Here is a 23,467-nt window from a genome sequence, read left to right on the forward strand (position 1 = left end):
CCCATTAAATTATGGTACATTTGCAAAATGGAATATTCTACACCCATTAAAAAGAGGTAGAGAAGTAACTTCTGAGTGTGGTACTTTGTAGAGGTTGGCAAAACCTCTTTGCAAAATAAAAGTATCAAGCTGGACAAAATCATCAAAAACAACCGTTTGGGGGCTATGAAACTTGAATAAAGCAACATTTATTTATTCCTGAAAAATCAAAGCATTTAATTTTTGAGAAGGATTTGTTCTTGAAAAATCAAAATTATACTTAAAACATTCCCACAAATACAAAATAAAACAAAACAAGAAACTCTAGAACCAAAATGGCTCCACTGGGAAATTCTGTTAAACATTCAAGGAAGAAACAATACCATTCTTATACAAACTTGTTTAGGATATAATGAAGGAGGGAATATTTTTAAACAAATTCTACATGGCCAGAATTATTCTCATACTAAAGCCATAAAAAGACATCAAAAGAACAAAACACCACAGACTAGTATCTGCCATGAAAATAAGTGTAAAAATCCTTAACAAAATACTAACTACAAAGCAAGCATTATAAACTATGATCATCTGGAGCTATCCCAGGAACGAAATGGTAATTTAATATCCATAAATCAATTAATGTAGTACATATATTACTAGAATAAAGCACAAATACCAAATGATCATCTTAACAGAAGAGAAGAGAGAAAAACAAACCAATCCATAAACCCAGAGGCAAGTGAACTTCTACAGCCAGATAAAGAGCATCTACAAAAACCTATAGTTAACATTTTACTTCATGATAAAATGAAATGATTCCCTCCTATTATGAACAAAGAAAAATGTCCCTTGCACCACTTCTATTCACCCTGTAACTAGTGGTTCCAGCCAATGCAATAAGGCAAGAAAGAAATTTAAAGCACACAGATTGAAAGAAAGAAGTTAAAGTATCTTTTTTTTGCAGAAAACATCATCTCATATGCAGAAAATTCTAAGGGATCTACCAAAAGAAAAAAAAAAGCTACTAGAATAATAAGCAAGTTTAGTAAGATCAAAGGATATAAGGTTAACATATTAAAATCAATTGTATTTCTGTATACTAGCAAATAACATATCAAAATTGAAATTAAGGAAATAATTCCATTCCGAATAACATTAAAAAAAACACTCAGGAATGAATTTATCAAAAGAAATTCAAAATCTATTCCCTGATAACTACTAAACATTGCTATCAAAAAAACTACAAATTAGAGAAATATGCCATATTCATGAAATGAAAAATTCAACATTGTGAAAATGGCAATGTCCTCAAAATTAATCTACAGATTCTATAGAACCTCAATAAAAATTTCAGGTTTTTGTTTTGGGGTTTTTTTTTGTTGTTGTTGTTTACAAATTGACAAGCTGCTCTTAACATTTATGTAGAAATATAAGAAATATAGAAGAGCCTAAGCATTTTTTAAAAGAACAAGTGGCGCCTGGGTGGCTCAGTTGATTAAGCCTCCGATTTTGGCTCAGGTCATGATCTCACAGTTTGTGGGTTCGAGCCCCGTGCCACACTCTGTACTTACAGCTCAGAGCCTAGAGCCTGCTTCAGACTCTGTGTCTCCTCTCTCTCTCTCTCTCTGCCCTTCACCTGCCCATGATGTCTGTCTCTCTCAAAAATCAATAAACATTAAAAAAAAAACTTCAAAAAACTTTAAAAGAACAAAATTGGACAGAACTTAAGCTTCCTGACTTCAACTTACTACAAACTATCATTACTAAATCAGTGTGGCACTGGCACGGGTTAAATTTATAGATATAATGGAAGAGAAGAGAAATAGAAGAAATAAGCCCAAACATTTATGGTCAATTAGTTTTATAAAGGTACCAAGACAATTAATTCAATGAGGAAAGGACAGTCTGTTTGACAATGGGGCAAGAACAACTAAATGTCCACATACAAGAAAAAAAACAAACTTCTAGACTTGCACCTCATATGCACAAAAAAATTAATTCAAAATGTGTCATGTTCCCAAATATAAGAATGAAAACTATAAAACTTGTAGAGGAAAATCTTTGTGACATGACTTAGACAAAGAATTTTTAAAAGCAAGACTCCTAGGGGTGCCTGGTTGGCTCAGTCAGTTGAGTGTCCAACTTCGGCTCAGGTCATGATCTCGCGGCTCGTGAGTTCGAACCCCACGTCAGGCTCTGTACTGAAAGCTTGGAGCCTGAAGCCTGCTTCGGATTCTGTATCTCCCTCTCTCTCTGCCCCTAACCCACTCGCATTCTGTCTCTGTCTCTCTCAAAAATGAATACACAATAAAAAAAAAATTGAAAATGCAAGACTCCTAAAGAAAAAAAATGGATAAATGTGACTTCATCAAAATTTTTAAATTTTGTTCTTCAAATAAAACCATAAGAAAATGAAAAGATAAGCTACAGATTAAATACTTACAATTCATATATCTGATAATAGACCTATATATAGAATAAAAAACTCTTATAACTCAAATAATGAGAACAAACAACCCAATGACAAAATGGGCTAAAGATTTAAATATACACATCACCAAAAAAGACAAACAAATGCCCAAAAAGTACATGGAAAATGCCCAACATCATCAGTCATTAGGAAAATGAGAACTAAAATCACAATCGGAGAAGACTGATGATACCAAATGTTAGAAAATCCTGGAGAAAGAGGAAGTCTCATACATCACTGGTGGAAATGTAAAATAAAGCCACTTTAGGAAAGAAGTTTGGCAGTTTTTTAAGCATTAACTTACCACACAACCTAGCAATTTTATTTCTTAGGTATTGAGGAGGGCACCTGTTGGGATGAGCACTGGGCGTTGAATGAAAACCAATTTGAAAATAAATTATATTTAACATAAAAAAGTAAAAAATTAAAAAGTGTATGTCAATATAAACACTTATATGTAAATATTCATAGGAGCATCATTCTTAATACCCCCAAACTGGAAACGAATCAAATATCCATCACGGTTTAATCAGTTGATTAAACAGTGTGGCATATCCACAAAATGCAATAGTACTCCGCAAGAAAAAGGCACAAACTTCTATTAAGTACGACAACGTAGATGAACCTTAAAAACATTATGCTAAATGAAAGAAGTCACACCAAAAAAATCCACATTGTAGGATTCCATTTATATGAAATTTCTAAAGAAGAATAGCTATTAAGATAGAACGCAGATAAACAGCTATCTATGAACGGAACTAGGGACTGACTACAAACAGCCCCAGAGGAACTTCTTTGAAGTAGCAGAAGTGTCCAAAAATGGGATTAAAGTGATAACTGTACGAATGTGCAAATTCAATATCACTGAATTATATATTTTAAATGGATGGACATCATGGTATGTAAATTATACTTTAAGCCATTAAATATTTCTAAAAGGTTGAGTTAAAGATGAAATGGAAAGATATCCATGATATGTGCTAAATAAGGTCAAATGTATATAGATCTTCCTCCACTTAGGATGTGGTTACATCAGAAAAACTCACCCTCAGTTGAAAATAGTCTAAGTCAAAAATACATTTAATACGCTTGACTGATCAAACAGCATAGCTTTGCTTAGCCTACCTTAAATGTACTCAGAACACTTATATTAGCCTACAGTTGGGCACAATCACCAACCACAAAGCCTATTTTACACTAAAGTGTTAAATATCTCATGTAGTTTATTGAATGCTGTACTGGAAATGAAAAACAGAACAGCTGTATGGGTACAGAATGGTATGAAGTGTATTAGTTCTTTACACTCATAACTGCAGGGTCCACTGCCCAGCGTCATGAGATAGAATCATACCATGTATCGCTAGCCCAGGAAAAATCGAAACTCAAAATTCAAAGTACGGTTTCCATGGAATGCCTACCACTTTGGTACCACCATAGTGTGAAAAAATCATAAGCCAGGGACCAATCTGTATGCAACAAACTGTTAGCAGTGATTGCCTTTGAGAGCAGAAACTACAGTTGGAGGAGACAGATTTTTTACTTTGTTATATAATTTTTAAAGTTATAAACTAATAGATTTATTATTTCTATTTCTTATTTTTGTTTCTACAGTTTCCTTTTTTGACGTTTATTTATTTTTGAGACAGAGAGAGACAGAGCATGAACGGGGGAGGGGCAGAGAGGGAGGGAGACACAGAATCCGAAGCAGGCTCCAGGCTCCACACTGTCAGCACAGAGCCCGACGCGGGGCTCGAACTCACAGACCGCGAGATCATGACCTGAGCCGAAGTCGGATGCTTAACTGACTGAGCTACCCAGGCACCCCATACAGTTTCCTTTTTTGAAAAGGCATGACTGACCATAATCATGGTTTCCCATTATCTTAAAACACGATGATAGCCTTGTAAATCCCACAAAAGTCCACTCAAAAGTGTCCATCCCCATTTAAAATACACAATTCTTCCCTTCCCCTATTTTAGAACCCCAGACTTATAGTTTAGTATCCTGGGGGAGAACATTTGCTAGTGAGTGACCCATCTGTGACTGGTGGCAATACCTTTGCCACACAGCAGGAGCTGAATGCCCTGCATGCCTTCAGGACACTGATTGATCTACACTTACAAGAGAGGACCAAACCCTGTCCAGCATGGCCGCGTGGCGAGTCACAAAGTCCTGGTTTCAGACCCTAGTTCTGCCACTCTGGCCATGAGACTGAGTGTGAGTCACACAATTCCAGCCATTCCAATCCCTCTCCTGACTTGCTGGGTCAAGTCGCCATAGCATGTATAGGCACGTGGCTTCTTCTTCCTGGAATGCATTTCCAACTTGGCTTGGAAATCTTCAGGCAATGATTAAGATAAATGATGTTGGGTGCAGACCGCCTGAGTCTGAAACCTGGCTCATCCACTTACTAGTTGATAGGACTTTGGGAAGCCAAAAAACCAGCCTCCTTCATTGCACAAAGAAAGTCATCTCTCTTTTTTTTTTTTTTTTAATGTTTATTTATTTTTGAGAGGGAGAGAGCACGAGCAGGGGAGGGGTAGAGAGAGACAGACACAGAATCTGAAGCAGGCTCCAGGCTCTGAGCTGTCAGCACAGAGCCCACTGACACAGGGCTTGAACTCAGGGACTGTGAGATCATGACCTGAGCCGAGGTCAGAAGCTTAACCTACTGAGCCACTGGGCTCTCCTACCTACATCTCTTAATTGTGTTATGAGAATTCAGCAAAATAAGGTATGATTGGCTTAACATCTAGCCTAACATCTGGCATTATGGTGTACAATAATTTGCAGCTATTATTAGAGTAATCAGCTGCCTCAAATCTTCTCTGAACTCATGTGGATTCAATAAACAAATTGATAACTCAGCCCTAACTTCTACCTGCCATGAGGCCCTACTGGCCTCTGTGCCGAGAGTGCAGGCCCAACTCACACAGGACTGCAGTTAGTCAAAAGGGGAAATGGGTGAGAATATGCAGAAGACAATAAAATTCAATACCATAGGGAAGATTTCGGAATAGAAACGAATATGAGATATGGTATCAAAAGAGCCAGCTTTGAGTTTCAACTCCACCATCTTCGGATCAGGAAAGCCTACACTAATTGCAACACCTTTCTGACCTTCAGTTTCCTGAGAGTGAGAGTCATCTCCCAGGTGAAGACCAAAGGAGTTAACTGGGTTAAAAGTGCTTCGGAACCAGTAAACCTTTGTAGGATGGAAAACCCACTCAATGCCTTATTAACTATATTCATGGAATCTTTGTTACGTACGAAGCATAGCACACTCTGTGTCACGTAAGCACATATAAAAATGGTAAGCCAAGGGAAGAGTGATTGAAAAGACTGAATAAACTCAAATCTTCCTAAAATTATTATGGTGGGAGTAACCTTCCAGTAGAACCAAAGAAAGTATTCTATTCTCTTCAATCTATTTTATGAACCCCTCTCAAGTCCTACTTGAGTACCATATCTTACTCATGGACTTTCAGTCACAAAGGCTCAACCTCTTCTCTCTACAATAGAAATCTATCACAAGGAACTAGAAGGATAATTGTGATACGCATTTAAACCTGATTTAGGTGGGTGATGGGCACTGAGGAGGGCACCTGCTGGGATGAGCACTGGGTGTTGTATGGAAACCAATTTGACAATAAATTTCATGTTAAAAAAATAAAAATAAAATAAAATAAAATAAACCTGATTTGGTTAGGTAGCCACATCCAGCCTTACACAAAAATGCCTTATGATCGTGCTGATCCAGGAGCAGGACCACCCTATTCCCACCCCACCCCACCCCCATCTAAACCATCCCAGAAAGATGACTATCAGAGCTACATTACCCAGAAGGTCCCTGGGACTTGACCTGCTGACCTGAGGATTCCTTTTAATGCTCTTATTAATGGAGGAAGAAAGCAGTCCAATAAACTCACCCAAAGACTTGGCATCAAGGGAATTTCCCCAGCTAGAGAGAAAGCACATTGCTCTTCTAAAGAATTTCCAGAGAAGCAGATTTCTGCAACTTCATTTGGTAACCTGGTCCATGTCTCACAACTGTCAACTCGTAGCTATGGGGCAGCAAACAAATATTTGGGGAAGGGATTGTGCATCGCTTTGTTCTGCTGGTGGGAACCAGTTCAATCCTGCATGTGTTTTAAATCAGCAGGCTCTGCCATACTGGGTGGGGAGACAAGCCTTCCTTTGAAACCCTACAAACTGAGAACTGGAGGAGCAGAGGCATACCTGGCTTTTTCTGTAGCTCTATTTGGAGCCAGGGTCAAAGCCTAGGGCCTCGCAGACAGAGTGCAGCTTGCAATTGAGTCTTGTGGCTGGTACCGTACTCTTTTCAATCTTGATTTGAGTGCCTCTGTCAGCCTTGAGGGTGTGTGGGGTTATGAAATCCCTGGTTCCCTGAGGCTCATCACTCCCTGTTGCCTACACAATTCAATTACTCACACGTTCAATCAGTCAGCAAACATAATCAAGCCTCTTCCAGGGTCAGGCTGAGCACTCTTCTGGGTATTTGGAAAACAATGAAGAATAAGATATAAAAAAAAAAAAAAAAAAAAAAACAACCTTGCTCTTTTGGAGATTACATTTTATTAGGAACAGACAACACAGACAACAGCTGATACAAGTAAAGCATAGAGTGTACATATAGCGTACCAGAAAACGATAAGGGGATCAGGAGTGACAGAAAAGAGGAAGGCAGTTACTGAGAAGATGAGGTCTGAGCAGACACTTTAGGGACCTGAGGAGCTGACCTTGTGGAAATCTGGTGGCAAAGCGTTGCAGGCAGGCAGAAGAGCCAGTGCAAAGGCCCTGAGATGGGAACAGCGACCAGGCTAATACAGCCTGTGTGGGGAGCAGGTTACCTGCAAGAGCCCTGGAAATACTCTATTTCACAAAATCGACCCTAGTGACTAGTAAAATGCATAAATCCAACCCCGGACCATGACCTACACAGCATCTTGGCTTAGGTGTGGTGTTGTCCCTTGAAGACCAAGTAGGGAAATGGAGACCAAACACTTCCATTTATGTCAGGGACACCAACAGGCTTCTAAGAAGGGAAACTCTGAAAGTGCCTCCCTCTCCTTCCTCCCCACTAAGTCCTGTCAGATCTTCCTTCCAAAGTCAGTCTTGTCACTCCCATTTATCCCTCTGCCAACATTCTCATCCAGCCATTCATTATTAAAGGGAAATTATCAAACACCTGTATGTGCCAGCATGGAGTATACATGCTGAACAACATAGACATAGTCCCAGCCTCCCAGAGCTTATAGTTCAAAGGAATCCCAGCCTCTAGCATTTCATTAGAAGAAACCACCTCCTAACAGGCATCCTTGAATTTAGTTTTGTTCCCTCCAAGCCATCCTCAATCAGCTGGTCAATGTGACACTCAGGATGATTCCACAAGACTCCCTACTGGCCTCAGAACCAGCTACTCTGGGTATGCCTCCTCATGGATTGCAGTCTCCCCTCTTCCTCCTATTGGAAACCATCTGCCCATGCCATTCCTTCAGCTCTGAAGATCCTCTCAAAGTTCTCCAGAGTCCCTCAGCTGCCATCCCCTCACCCTTCCTCAATCTCATCCTTCCTCAGTTCACTGAGAGTAGGGAGGTCCCAATTTCTATACTCATTCATTCTTCTTACACTTCCTGAGTCTACTGGATGTTGGGACCTGGGCGAGCAAACTGCAGTTCCCACCCCCCTGAAACATCAAATCTAGGAGTTAAGACAGATATGAATTAAAAAAATGTAGGATATTTACCTCATTTATGTTACTTGATTATATAATGATTTTATTATTTGATTACTATTGATCATAAGTGGATGATTCCCCAACCATATGAAGTTCTCTGAAGGCAAAGTACAAGGTATTGTGACAACATTCAGTAAGTAATATAGAGCTTAGTTTGGAGGGGATATTGAGAGAAAAGGCTTGTTCCTGGAAGGACTGACTTTTGAACTAAGATTCAGTGTAAAGGTATCCTAACGGAACTTCCTGCAGTGATAGAAATGTTCTGTCTCTGTGCTGCCCAATCCAGTAGCCATGAGCCATGCATGGCTCCAGAGCATCACAAATGTGGCAAGTGCTTCCAAGAAACCACATTTCAAACTGTTCTTTATTTTAACAAACTTAAATAGCCACATGTGCCTAGAGACTACTGTATTATTGAATAGCATGAATCCAAGGATGAAGAGGGGTTAGAGATGCTGGCAGAAGGCAAAAACGAACAAAGGATGCGTGTACAAGTCCTGAGGCCAGAGGGACCACTGCATGCTTGAGGGCAGGACAGGAGAGTGTGGCTGGAATGCAGGGAGCTGAGAGAAGCATCATGAGATGGACCAGGAAAGTAGGTGGAGCCCAAACCATGCAGGACCTGAAGACCCTGTTAAGAACCTGGAGTTCTATCCAAATAGTAGTCTGATGCTATTGAAATGTGGTGAGCAAAAGAATGCCGTGATCAGATTACATTAAAAAACAAAAATCATTCCTGGGGCACCTGGGTGGCTCAATCAGTTAAGCATCCAACTATTGATTTCAGCTCAGGTCATGATCTCACGGTGAGTGAGTTCGAGCCCCGCATCGGGCTCTGTGGTGACAGTGCGGAGCCTGCTTGGGATTCTTTCTCTCCCTCTCTCTGCACTGCCCCTCCCCCGCCCCCACTCTCTCACTCTCTCTCAAAAAATATACAAACTTTAAAATAAAAATCATCCCAGCTCCGAGAAGGAGACGGGATTGGGAAAGGGAAGCCCATACATGAGATCAGTTAGGTTCTCACACTAATCCAGACAAGCAACAAAGGTATGTGGTGCTGGAGATGGAAAGAAGGCAGAGATCTGACCTGAGTTCAGGCTTATCACCAACTTCCTGGGTGACTTAGGGAAGGTCACTTAACTCTGTGGGTCTCAGTTTTTCTTTTCAACTGTAAAATGGGAACAACCGCCCCTGCCCCACCTACCTTGTATGACAATCAAGTGGCTATGAACGAGCTTTGTAAACCTCGCAGGTTCTACAAATGTAAAAGGTTAACATTATTGCTCAATCCCACATGGGCTACTCCCTCTTCTGCTCCTTCTCCCTCCAACCATTACTCATATAACTAGTGCAACTTAGAACAAAACAATACTTTGTTGGCTTCCTAGGTGCTGGGTTTTTCCATGCAACTGAACCATTTCATCCTTAGGGGCAGAGAATTCGTTATAGCCCTCTTCTAGACACACTCCAGTTTAGCAAAAATCATAGCGCATAGCAGGTGCTCAAACAAAGTGTCCATACTAAATAACACTCAACAAATGCCTGTTGGCTGACTGACGCCTGCAGCTTCTTTTTCCTTCTTCCTAATGGAAGCTGGTACTAATCATACACAAGCTTGAAATGTTCTCACCTCCTTGGGAGGATTAAGATTGTGGCTCCAAAAAGAGATCTAAGCCCTTAAAATCAGGGACAGTCTATACCTCTAGGACTTGTGTGTTTCCATAGCACTTTTTAGATATGTGAGTACCGACCCAATAAAGACCCACCAATTTTAGGAGCAGCGGGAGTAGGAGAACCGAGACTAGGGTTTGGAGTCCCCTCCTTAGGGGTCTCATCCCGTCTCTAATACCTGTTAGTTTCAGAGCCTCAATATCCTCATGTGTCAAAAACAAAGAATGGCAGTCTACCTCACACAGTCACTGCAACATTTAAGCAAGATAAAGGATGCCAGAGTTTACTTCTTTGTAGCTCTAAGTAACATTAATCCAACGTCCATTGATTGAGCAACAAAGTTGTGCCAGGCAATGTATTAGATGCTGGAAATACAGGGGTGATGGTATTAAAGCGACCCAACACGTCATCAAGTACAATGAAACCTGTTAAGGACCAGATAAAACGCTATGTGGCAAGGACAGGTGAAGACAGTGGGCTCTAGGGCAGCACAGAGGGGTTTCTCAGCCTCTCTTTCCTCTGAGGTTGGCAAGGGAGAGCAGTGGCTGTCAGAGGTCATCCAGGAAGGCTCCCAGGAGGAAATAATCTTAAGATTACCTTATAAACACCTGTGGAGTTGGGCAGGTAAAGAAGAACATGTCAGATAGTAAAAATAACAGAGGGGCGCCTGGATGACTCAGTCAGATGAGTGTCCAACTTTGGCTCAGGTCATGATCTCAAGGTTTGTGGGTTTGAGCCCCACGTCAGGCTTTGCGCTGACAGCACAGAGCCCACTTTGGATCTCTGTCTCCCTCTCTCTCTGCCCCTCCCCCACTCGCACTCTCTCTCAAAAATAAACATTAAAAAAAAAAGAAAAGAAAAGAACAGAGGTGTTTAATTCATTCATGCACTCCACAAATATGAATTGGGCACATCACAGGCAAGGAACTCTAGGGAAATTTAGATCAACAAGACATGACCCCTGCGAAGGGCACACATTTTTCACATAAGCAGACAGCCAGGTAAAGCCACTTATAATTCAGTATGGTTAAGATAACAATCAGGGTAAGGTCAAGGTTCCCCATATAGTGGCAAATTCAAAACACTTCAGGTAGTTTAATATGATTTCCAAGCAGGGAGCATGGGGAGTGGAATGAGGCTGGGGACAGGGGCAAAGGGCAGAGCATGAGGGGGCAGCTGCAGTCCACCCCTTGCTCATATTAACCATGTGACCTTGGGCTGACTACCTAACCCTTCAAAGCTCATTCCTTCCAGCTCTGAAACAGAATAAAAACTACGTCAAGAGGCTGTCGTGTGCATAAATGGATGTGAAGTCTCCAACATGGTACCTGGATCATAATTAGTGCCCGAGAAATGGTAGTTGCATCAACATCATCATCATCTTATTGTTGTTGTTGTTATTGTCCTTATTAACTTGACTAAGAGGCAAACCATCTCAGGCAGTGTGAACGACCCAGCTTGAGAACAACTGCTCTCAAGCTCTTAACTCCCTGAAGTCCTTGAAAAAGAAGACACAAGACAGGATGTATTTTACATCACTCTTTGCCCTATACCAGCGCTTGTCAAAATCTTACATACAAAGAACCCTAAAGACAGGGAGTGAGCGGATAGTCCCAAAAGGTACCTCCCTAATTGACTCTGATGCTTCAGCGTTTTATCTTACTTCATTGTCCTGCACCATCTACCCATTTCCGTTACTGTTACCATCACCACCACCACAGGAAAACACAGTGCTTCCTCATTTCCAGGCACTGTCGAGGCACTGTATATGCATTAACTCATTTGATCCTTCACAACAACCCGCTGCAGATAAGGTACAATCATCTTTCCCATCTTACAGATAAGGAAACTCAGGCAAGAAACATGAAGTAAACTGTGCAAGAAGACAAGCTAATGAATGTCGGAAACAGGATGTCAATCCAGACAGTCTGGCTCCAGAATCTGTGCCCTATGGTGTGCTAACTCCTGAATATAAAAATGCTTCCCTCTCTAAATCTCATACCAGCCATGAGCTGCGAGTAAATGTGTCATGCTTATCCTATGGCTTCTGGCACACAGTCACACAGCCATACTCTAGGTGAGGGGACAGCCTGAGACCCAAGAGCTTTATCCCAATAGCCTCAGTGCAATAGTCTCACTAAGGACCAATGCCCAGGGCACTCATGGGGGCTCACAGTGCTCAAACAGCTGATGAGCTGGCCAGCACCGGGAGATGATTAAAAATCTACCATTAAACCAAGCTGTACTTAGACGAGACCTTTTTTTAAAGTAGCTTTTCATCAGGGGATTATATTTTCTTCTTGACAATTTCCTTAATGGCAAGAAAGGCTATATGTTAGAAGAACAAAGGAGACCCAAGGGCAAAGAGTAGAAGATTCTCACCAAGGCGGGGGCCGAGAGTGAGGAGGGAGGAGGAAAATTAAACAGGCAGAAGAGACATGCCCCCAGTTTTATTCCTACAGAATGCTCCAGCGCTGCCCACCCCCACCTCCTCTCTCTGCCGTCTTCTCTGGGGGCACTAACAGCAGCCCAGAGCTCATTAAAGTTTAAACAGACTGATCAATACGGACAGAATGGTGAATTGTCCATCTGCAAATTACCAAACGCTTCATGAATATTTAAGGAACAAAACTAGGAACAGAAAGAAGAGAGAAACCAGGACTTTATTTTTCCCTCTAAAAAAAACAAAAAACAAACAAACAAAAAAAACAGACAAAAATATCCCTGTCGCTCCTGATCACCAGCAGGCTGACTGCAATCCAAGGCCACTCAACATCAACATCTGCCTGGCACAACTCAAAGTTTTGCTTTCTCAAAACACATATGTGTATGCCACTGCGCCTTTGCACATGCTGTTGCCACTGAGCAAAATGAGGTTCCCCAACCTGTCCACTTGGAAGGCAGGACAGTCCAGTGACTAAGGGTGCAGCTCTGGAGTCAGCCTGCTTACGGTTCCAGTCCCACCATGAATCCAGTCCCCTCATCTACCCTGTCAACCATTCACCATTGGGTAAGTCACCTAACCTTTCTGTGCCTATTTCCTTCTCAATAATACAGGGGTCGTAATAGTACTACCTTCATAGGGTCATTGTGAGGATTCACATACACGATGCATGCTACCACGGTTTACACAGCACTGGGCACACCTGAAGGCACAGCAGGTGTCAGCTATGATTATCATGACTTCCTCCACATTCGGTCACACGTGACCAGATCATCTGCAGGCTCCACATCTGTCCCATCTACCTGTCCCCGAGATCCCCTTTCCTCAGCTCCAGCCATAGCCACTTAGCCCCTAGCACCTACTTGAGTCATAGTCTAGCCGTCTATTGATCTCTGTCACTAGCCTATGAGCTCCCGTAAGGTAACGCCTGTATCAAAAGCACCCCAACACTGTCCCTGACACCAGGTGTACAAGAGACATGCTCAGCAGATGAGGGCAGGGGAGCATCTACAAGGGTAGAATCCCACAGCTGTGGCCATACCTTTGTGACAACACCACATGCGGCCCAGATGTCCTCCGAGGACTGCTCATGGTGGTTGAACTGAGGCTCCCATTGGTTAATTGGCTGGTCTGCGAAAGCCAAAAGGACTCCCCTCTGGTCCACCAGAGCCGCACGCACACTGCCCGTTCCAACGTCCACACCCACGTAGTAGCTCCCTGGTTCCTGACCTCCCCCGGGCATTGCGGTCCCTCCACCTGCAGAGATCAAGCAAGGACAAAAACCACACTAAGACCAAGTAGGTCTACAATACTGGGCATAAAACATCTTGAAAGTGGAAATAAAAGGAGTGCAGCTGACTGGTGGTCATTTGCTTCCTCGTTCACCCGACAAAAATGCAGAGTGGTCACAGAATGCTAATGGACACGTTGAGCTGGGTGGTGGGTAAACGAGACAGGCAAGGCCTTAGACATGGAGTTTCCATTCTTGGAAGGAAGTCAGATGTGAAGCAGCTACAATCTCACAATTCTTTAAGCAGAGGCATGATACCCAGTGAGTAAGAAGTGCTTTACATGTAAATAGGGGGTGTGGAATCCAGAGAATCTAGAGCTAACAGATATGTATTTATTCTCATTAAATTTGGATCAAAATGAGGACAGTGGCCACAGTACAAAAAAGGAACCTCATCTACCCTGTCAACCATTCATTCAAAAAATTATCTACTGAGCACCTGTGACATGCCAAGCACTGTGAAAAGTCCATGCACCCCTCCCGTATTCCTCACTGCAACCCCAGAAGGAGTCTATTTAAGTCATCCGAATTTACAGATCATCGGAGGAGACTCCAAGAGATACATTACTTTTCTCTTAAAGGCAGGTCCACACACTTAGGAAGAGTAAATGACACACGTTGTACTGATGGGGAAACAGGTCTCTGAGACATGAAGAGAGGCAGCAGCATCATTCACAGGCAGCCCGGACCCACAACTTCCCATCTGATACCACCAAGTCCCATGCATGCCCTTCCCCTCGTTCCCTCTTAACAGCCTGCAGGGTCACTTTGGAGAAGAGGCAAATACACTGCAGCCAAGTCACGAAGAGACTGAGAATTGGGAAGGAGCCTCTTGGGGCACAGGATCAGGAATTTGTGAGACCGGCTGTTTTCTTTGCAGACCCCTTGTGAGTTACAAGGAAATCCGACAAGAGAACACTCAGGAATTCCTTGGCCATCATCACCACTCTAGGTCCCTCTGGTCAGATTAGCCCACATGACACAGAAATTTCCCAGCGACTTTCATTTCCCAGATCAGCCTTTCCAAGAGCAAGAACAAGCCCCCAAGACAACAGCGCTGGTGAACAGGCTACAACTCCCCAGGTGAGCCCGGGGCAGTCTTTGCACCCGGGAATCTCATTTCAACCGAGAAAGTGGCCTGAGCCCGTCAATTTCAAAAAGGTAATGTTTCCCTGGCAAAGCCACACTTGGGGATGCTAAAACACAGCCAGCCCGCAGATGTTCAGTTACTGCTTCCTGGATATTTATCCCATTCAAAAACAGCTTCATGAAAAGTGACCACTTCTGACTTAATCACAGTGATCTCCCAATGGTGTTTGCCCCCTTGGGCTAGCAGGCTCCCTGGCAGGTGGAGGGGAAAACGGGGAGGCGTGGGGGGGAGGGGCGGTGCTGGGGAGCCACAGCCAGCACACGTGCTACCTTCAGCAGGGCTTCGAAGAACAGCTCCCGGGCTCCAGCCTCCACGCCTTCTCAGCCTGACTTCCTCGCTTACATGCTTTGGGAGCTACACAGGATCTACAGCACCAGACATCAAGCTACGCATTCCTTAGTGTTCTTCAAGCCATGACTCACACAAAATTTAAGTGAAACAAGTCAAAGTGCAGCTGCTCCATTTGAAGCAAAGATCAGCCCAGCGCCCCCTCCACACCTCTCCCTGAAGCCACCGCTCTGCGGGGCCCTTTCTCAGGACCCAGGATGGTTGAAATACAGCATGGTGTCCTGCATGGCATCCCAGGTCCACCACGAGCTTCCCCGTTTGCTGTCAGGCATGTCTAACACAATCCCACCAGGTCTTACACCAACCCCAGATATTCTGAGACTCCTCGCAGGTTCTCAAGGGCTCACCCTGCCTCGGGGCTGCCCCACCGAGTGCTTCCTACTTGCCCTTCCCTTCCTCACACCTTCCTCTCTTGTGAGCCTGCCACAGACTCACACTGCAAGCTTCCAGCTCAACCATCTCCCCTTCAGAAAGACATCCTTGCCTTTCTCTGTCCCTCGCTGCCACCAGAGTACCATGTCCCTGCTTTCTTTTACAACCTAACCATTGTGAAATAGGATTTGTTTTCGGTTCCAGGTCTGTCTCCCTTACTGGCCTGAACCTAAAAAAAAAAGGAACTTATTGATTTCTGTATCCCTAGTTCCTAGTATATAATCAGTTTTCAATAAATGTTTCCTGAATGAGCAGCTAGATCAGTGAAATCGACAGAAATCATGGATGAACCTCATGCTTTAATAGTTCGAATTCCTAATTTTGTACCTATACGACGAGTGTTTTCTCTTGATTCTAATCTCTGTATGCTTCATTCATCCAATTAACATTTACTGAATGCCTACAACCACATTTTATTAATTCTAGACACTCATTTTTTTCATTTTGCTTCTCTAAAATCAGTGAATCCTACAATCAGTGGCATCTTACAATCAAGTGGTAGCATTTTCTTTCTTGGTGATGCATGAAACAATAATGCATCTTGTAATCCATGACTGATATTCAAAGAAATGCAGAATGTGCCAGGCACAGGCACCCTGCTATGAGCGGAGGACAAGACAGGGCCCTGCATTGGCTCAGAGCTACCTCAAGTTTCTTCCTATGCAAATAAGAGGAAGACTGACCAAGCCAGTTCCTCCATCTCCCCGCTACTGACCACACCACAACCTCTTTACTCGGAATTCCCTTTTAGCTTCTCACTGTCCCAGCGTAAAGGCCCAGGGGTGCTCCTAACACTGATCCTGGCTTGCGAAGAGCCCTCTGCCCTTGGCTAGAATTCCCCAAGGCTATTCGAAACATTTCAGAGAGAAACAAGGAAATAAATAGGAAATCGAGTCTATACAACCATTCCAGCTCACCCTGACTGGCCAGCCATCTCCCAGGCTTCTCGCCATTCCTGCTAGCCCAGCTCCTCAAGCCTGGGTTCCTCACTTCTGTCTCCGTCTTCCCCTGCAGGGAGTGCAACATCTTATCACCCACCACCCACAAGTCAAATTTATTTCCAGCAAAATCCAGAGGCAGATTTCCACTCTGGAAACACCTAGGGCGTACCTACCTCAGTTCTGGTTTTTGGACCCATGTCCTCACTAAAGAGGCAAGAATCTACCCTTCAGGAGAGCTCCTACTTCTTCTTAAGAAGGGTGGAGCTTTACTATTATATTATTAACTCCAATGTTGCCCAGATCACAGCTACCCCCAGTGCCAACCCAGAGCCTGGCACACAGCAAGAACCTGAGTCTTTGTGACTCAGTGGATACCTTTAAAGCCTATCGTTAGGGAATAATAAAAGGTACTACGTCTACTGTGTCCCCAGTGCTCTGTTCAACAGCTTGCTTACATTACCATACCACGTTTAATCCTGACATCAGTCCTTCAAGGTTAATTCCTAGTATCATCCCCATTTTACTGATGAGAAAACTGAGTCCTAGACAGGTCAAGTAACGTGCTGCAGTAGATCATGTAACTAGTAAGTAATAGAGTTGACAGCAAACCCCTTCCCTGTGGCTCCAAAGTCTCTAACCATTCTCGGGGTGCTATACTGCCTGACTCTCCTCCATCTACTAAATGCCTATTTGCCAAGGACCCTGCCTACTTTGTCTAAGATTGGCTGATTCAGAACTCAAGGTACCCCCTTCAGAGAAGGCCCCTTCCCCAATGTCAGGCTGCCTCTCTCTGGCAAACCGCCCGTTTCTAGACCACATTACCAAAGCACTGGTCAGAAAGAGTCAAACCCACGGGGACAAGGGCACCATACCTCCTGGCACTGTTCACACACGCCTCCCAGTTCATGTTTTTCTAAGGAATAGAGCCTAATTAAATATTTCAGGTTCACCATGTTTCCCATTACTATAGTTTTAAGTGATCTCTTTGTGATTGTTTCCACACCTGGACCCTGAAAGCAGGGAAGCAAGTTAAGTTCAAGCCCTTGGACGGCTTCCCTGAAACTCGACCCTGAGAGTTTTAAAAACTCTGCCAGAGAATTCCCTGAAACTCAGATCCCTTGTCTTGCCGCTCTGTGCCCTTTGTTCCAGGGTCGCAGGTACTCTCTGCTGTGTCCTATACTCCAAACTGTATCCAGTGCACCTTTGCCTGAAAAAATAAAATACCTGCAAAATTGAAAACATTCCATTTTCTAATTTGTTAAGAAAAAAAAAAAAGGGATTAGGATCCGCCTGTGTGTCTGGCACTTGCATACATGCCTTAATCTCTTCCAAATGAAACTCAACCGAGTTGGTAAACCCATCACCATTTTGTACTTCAGTGGGACGGGGAAATTCGTCCAAGTCACATGAGCTGTAGATATGAACCTCAGCCTCTACAGCAAGCGTGGGGATCTTTCCACAACAACCTCTAATAACCGAAAACAAAATTCTTTGTTAACTTCTTCAATCACGGTATCAACAACAAATGTAGCAACAAGTAGCAATGATTAAGCTCTGCTCTGCAAATCACCCACATGATTTTGTGATTCCATCCAATCCTTGTAACAACCCCGTGAGGCGGACAGTGTGAGCCCATGTTCCAGTTAAGGAGACTGAGATTCTCAGCAGTTAGTCTGTTTAACGTCACATAGCATAGAACCTGAGGAGCTGGGACCGGAGGCTGTGCTGGAATGGCTGCAAAGCCCACTTTATGAATGCTGGGGGTCAGAACTTTGGTGCCATCTCATTCTTTTAGGCAAAGATGAATGCTCTAAAAACTCTGATTACTATTAGGGATACCGGGAGGGTGACAGGCAGGCAGAATGAGGACATGGACTGTGGGGGCCACGAGAAAGAAAAAGAGAGAAATTCAGGTTGCACTGGACACAAGTCCTGGGCCACCTAACTTCTCAGTCTGCAAGATCCTCCACAGGGCAGAAAGAGCCTCCTGTCCAAGCCCCCAGTATGCACGGGACTCATTTTTAGCTCCAATTCATGATCAAAAGACTGCTCCTATGATAAATATTTAGATGGTTCATTAAATAATAGCTTCTGTAAATATTATTAGAAATATGCCACAGGAAACCACAGGCTTCACGGCTGATTCTTCAACAAATGTTCAAGTTGTTCGAATGCAGCGTGAAAAAGGAAGAGGGACATGAACATGGGAGGCAGTTCTTTGCAAAACTATTTCAGTAATTCCAAGAAGGGTGTCAAGGCTACAAATATTGTGCCCAAAACCCCTCAGTTGGGGGTTGTCTTGTATCTTTCCTCCTCCTTTTCCCCGATACAACCTAATAGCAAGAATATTGTTTCCTATGACTACAATCCTCCAGAGTGAAGGAGCTTACCTTCAGTCCTATTTCTTCAAAAAGGCCACTCCGCCAGGATCAATTAGGTGACAGTGTCCACAGAAACAGTGTCCCAGGGATCTGAGAAGGAACTCAATATCCTCTTTCAACTTTGATCTCTGGACTCTGCTGTGAGCTCAGGCACATGAGTTCCACACAATTTATTTATTTGGTTAGTCAAATTGCAAGCAGGCGCTGGGTAAGTTTGGAAAGAAAAAGATAAGCAATGAGTATGCCTGTCCACTTTGGCCCTCTAACAGAAGAACTGAACAGCACTTCAAACGAGTCTCGCATGCTGTAAGATGGCAAGAAGGCTTCGGATGGGAAGTAAAGAGCTCATTTGGCAATAATAACAGTTGGCAATTCATAACAACTGGATGCCTAGTGGTTTCACCAACAATACCCCTGGGAGAAAACAGTACAGGTTGCTCGTGGCCAATTTTCCTCTTAAGGTGAAAAACTGTCTCCTATGGCTCCAATCTCCTAGTATGTTCGCGAGATTAACTGAGATTATATAACTTCATGAAGTGACTAGCATAGCACCTGATGTGTGGCACACACTCTGTAAGGAGCTCCAATCGTGAGGACTATTATTATGTCCCTTCCAACACCGGATCACCTCTGGACACCTGCAATATACCCCACCCCTGCCCAGGTGTTCTCACTCTAACAGCTCAAATCCCAGTAAACGAAGCAAATGCTAAATACTTTCTCTGTGCCAGGACACTAGGAATCTTGAGCTGAAAGAGACAGGATCTCTGGCTTTAGAGCTGACAATCTAACCTAAGAATCTGATTTCTGAAAATCAAATGGTGACGACTCAAGTTATTCCCGGTGTTTGTGCTTCCAGCAAAACCTAACACACGAAGGCAATAAAACAGCTTCCTGCTGCTGCCGGAACCCTCGCCACACGCTGGGGACCAAGCGTCCTATCCCAACACCACCTTTCTCCACAGAATGCGGAGATGATGGTTGGAAGACGAAGTACCAGTTTGCTGTTTGCATCACTGCTCCAACCACGAGATCAGAAAGTCAGTATTTGTCAGGATACTGAGAGTTTTCATGTTCTGAACTAAGCCCATGTTTAAGTACAAGCCCCAGGTATCCAAGGAGATGTAAAGTATTAAATCAGACAGGAGAAAGGCTGGCTGTTCTTTCAACTCAAAGTTGGATTCCCAAAGGCAGAAAAAAAAGTCAGAACTCACCAAACCCCCATGCCTGCCTCACAATGTGGCAGCCACAGGATCAAAACTGAGCCAGTCCTGGATGATGACCAAAACCACCACCCTCCACAAGCCACACAAGGCAGGACACAGCAGCCGACACAAATACAAAATCCAACCATGTCGAGGACAAATGCACAGAACAGGTCCTAAAGAAATCATGGATGGAAAATCTGACTCATGAGGAGACATCCTCAAACTCCAACAACAAACACCGCCTTAACAGCAGATGAAACTTTGGATCTCCCACATCCTCTTCTGTAAAACCCTGCTGACTCTCTCTTCTTTTCAATCCCTGGGATCCGATAAAGCAACTCCTTAGAAGCCTTTTATGACACCCCACCAAGCTATTCTCTCCACACAGAAAGGGAGAGGGGACACCTCATTTAGAACACCCATCCAAGTTATGTGCTGTGTCTCCCATTTACAGACGAGGATGCTGAAATTCTGTGAGGATCGATCTCCAGTGGATGGCCACAAAACCAGGAGACGAAGGAGGCTGTATTCAAATTCAAGTTTGTCCAAGCCAGAGCAGGGCTCTTGCTGCTGTCCCTGCTACAACGTGGCTTTCCATGCTAAACAAGGCGCCTTTATCCTGGGCAAACTCAGAATGCCCTTCCGGGTCTGTTTATCCTGTGAAATCTTCTGGGACACTCAAACATTAGAAATGGTTTCTCTCTGCTCTGATTCAGAAACACTATGTCACCATAAATGCTACACTAATAAACGTGAGATACTAATGGACTGTTTGTTCTAATAGCTACTTCCTAGTACCTGCCTACTGGCAACACAGTGTAGGGTAACCTAGGAACGGGGCAAGTACCGGGTTGTGGGGGAGAGGGAAGATTTTTAATGTATACTAGAGTCAAATACCTTTTAAAATAAAAAGTCTCTAGGGACTCTGCCCTTGGAGAGTTCCAGAAGCACGATCGGCAAGCCTGTCTTCCGTGTGAGGCCCCTGGATTCTCCCTCAGGATAATCTCCCTCCTTGACCAGGCACCTGTATGGGGGGGGGGGGGGGGGGAGAAGATGGAGAAATTACTTGGACAAGGGGTTTTCTCATCTGAGTCGGTCTATCTTCCACAAACCCAGTTTACACTGAGTTCACTAAAACTCAGAGTGTGAGCCCAACAGTCTCACACTCCCATGCCAGGAACCTGGAAGCAGAAAAATGGCAAAACAGGCAGAAAGAGGGTGAGGGCTGGCACCTGATTATAAATGCAAAGTTATTATAGTTTAACCTCAATATGCCAATTACCAAGCTAAGCCCGTAACGGGGAAAACTGTACACAAACTTAGTGATTTATTATTACATGGACTCTTCTTTTTGGAACGTGAATTCCTGACCTCTGAGTTCTGAATAATTTAAGTATATATGTAGTTTCTCTCCCTCTGTCACTTTCTTCTCCAAGAGGCTGTTGATTTGCTGACATAATTAACTATGAACTGATTTTCTACAGAACTAACCAGACCTTCAAAGCAAGGCTCTTATCATTAGCATATTGGCTGAAATCCAAGGCGTTTCCAAGAAAAGTCACTCAAATTAGAACAACAGAAGAACCCCCAACCTCAGTGACTGCTGTCAGATGTCAGCAAATTCAGGAAAGGCTCAGGGCAGTATTAGCTAGAGAAACAAAATCCCTTCCCCAACACAATCTTCCAAAACTCCTTCCTCCAGAGACCATGCTCAGCCAGAAGCCGAGGTTTTTGGCCTCTTCTTGTGTTTACCTATTTATGAAGCATGACCAAGTGGATTTTAGGTCCAAGGTGAAAGGCATAAAGAACGAGTTATTTGAAGGTCAGATTTTACACTTGGGGAGCTGGGTGGTGCCATTTCGCAAACATGCCCTGTCAAAATTACCAACAGCTATGGGACAAACTCAAACTACTGACTGAACCAATGCTGCTTCTGCCCCAAAAAAGCCCAAGCTCTTTATTTGGCCCCCAAGGACCTCAAAGCTCTAGTGCCCACCTGCCTCTCTAACCTCACCTCCCTACCTCCCTACCCCTTCTCCCCAATCTCAACCCCCTATACAACAACCCTAAGAGCTACTAGCCATCCCTTAAATGAATGTTTGGCACCTGTGTTCATTCTGTTCCCTCCTCCTATGATGCAAAGAATACAAACTTGCAGTTCACAGAAAAAGAAATACAATGAACACACATGAACACTCAGCCTCACAAATAAAATAATGGAGGAAATGCAAAACAAAACAACATAAATTCTCATGTAACAAGTTGGCAAAAATAGAAAACTTTGATATTACCCTGTTTCTGCAGGAGTGTGGGGAAATAGGTAGTTTCACACACTTTTAGTGGGAGAGTAAGGGGTTCAGCCTTCTCTAGAACCATCTGGCACTATCTATCCATTTTTGAAATCTCCCCTTCTACCCTACAGGGTTTTTTTGGTAATGTTTTTGAATGTTTATTTATTTTTGAGAGAGCAAGAAAGACAGAGCACGAGCAGGGGAGGGGCAGAGAGAGAGGGAAACAAAGAATCAGAAGCAGGCTCCAGGCTCTGAGCTGTCAGCACAGAGCCCCATGCACGGGGTTTTGAACCCATGAACCGTGAGATCATGACCTGAGCCGAAGTCGGACACTTAACCGACTGAGCCACCCAGGCACCCCTCCCCTACAGTTTAACTTCTAAGAATTGATGGATTGGCTCACCTAAAAGATATACATTAAAAATATACACTACAACGTGTTTTCGTTAAGGCAAAAGCACACTCACAAAAACCCTGGAAACAAATTAAATGTTTACTAATAGGGGACTTACTGAAATTTATACATAAGGAGCTAGTAATACCAATGAGAAAGGGGCTAAAGAAAAATGCTAATGGTATGTTATTAAATAAAAGAGCAAGTTCTTAGAGACTACATTTGTACTAGTTTTTTGTTGTTGTTGTTTTTTGTTTTTTGTTTTTCTTAAAGACAGAGCATCACTGGGGCGCCTGGGTGGCTCAGTGGGTTAAGTGTCCAACTTCGGCACAGGGCATGATCTCACAGTTTGTGAGTTCGAGCCCCACGTCAGGCTCCGTGCTGACAGCTCAGAGCCTGGAGCCTGCTTCGGATTCTGTGTCTCCCTCTCGCTCTGCCCCTCCCCCACTCACAATCTGTCTCTGTCTCTCAAAAAATGAATAAATGTTAAAAAAAAATTTTTTTTTTTTTTAAAAGCATCAGTGGTTCTAAAACCGTGGTCTCCAGAAGAACAGCATCAGCATCACCAGGGAACACTCGAAATGCAAATTCTCAGCCTCCAGCCCACATCTACTGCTTCAGAAGCCCTGGGAGTGCAACTCCACAGCCAGCACTGTAAAAGCCCTCCAGGTGATCTTGACAGATGCAACAGTTTGAGGGTCAACGTACTG

At 43.6% G+C, this 23,467-nt stretch overlaps 1 protein-coding gene across 12 annotated transcripts in view; it reads right to left on the reverse strand.

Moving 5' to 3' along the window:
* Positions 1-23,467, reverse strand: part of FGGY (FGGY carbohydrate kinase domain containing) — a 425,441-nt gene that overhangs the window by 388,921 nt on the left and 13,053 nt on the right. For 4 of the 12 annotated variants that reach the window (XM_060624862.3, XM_078451860.2, XM_078451859.2 and 1 more), the window contains exon 2: positions 13,364-13,578. The exons of 2 other annotated variants lie outside the window; for them this stretch is intronic. In XM_060624862.3, coding sequence (XP_060480845.2) covers positions 13,364-13,564 — 201 coding nt within the window. In that variant the 5' untranslated portion in view covers positions 13,565-13,578. Of the gene's footprint in view, positions 1-13,363; positions 13,579-18,873; positions 18,955-20,969; positions 21,097-23,467 lie in introns of those variants that run through there. 6 more of the 12 variants (XM_060624863.3, XM_078451857.2, XM_060624861.3 and 3 more) reach the window with 5 other exon arrangements.

Source organism: Panthera onca, chromosome C1, assembly GCF_046562875.1.
Source record: "Panthera onca isolate mPanOnc1 chromosome C1, mPanOnc1 haplotype 2, whole genome shotgun sequence".
NCBI lineage: Eukaryota > Metazoa > Chordata > Mammalia > Carnivora > Felidae > Panthera > Panthera onca.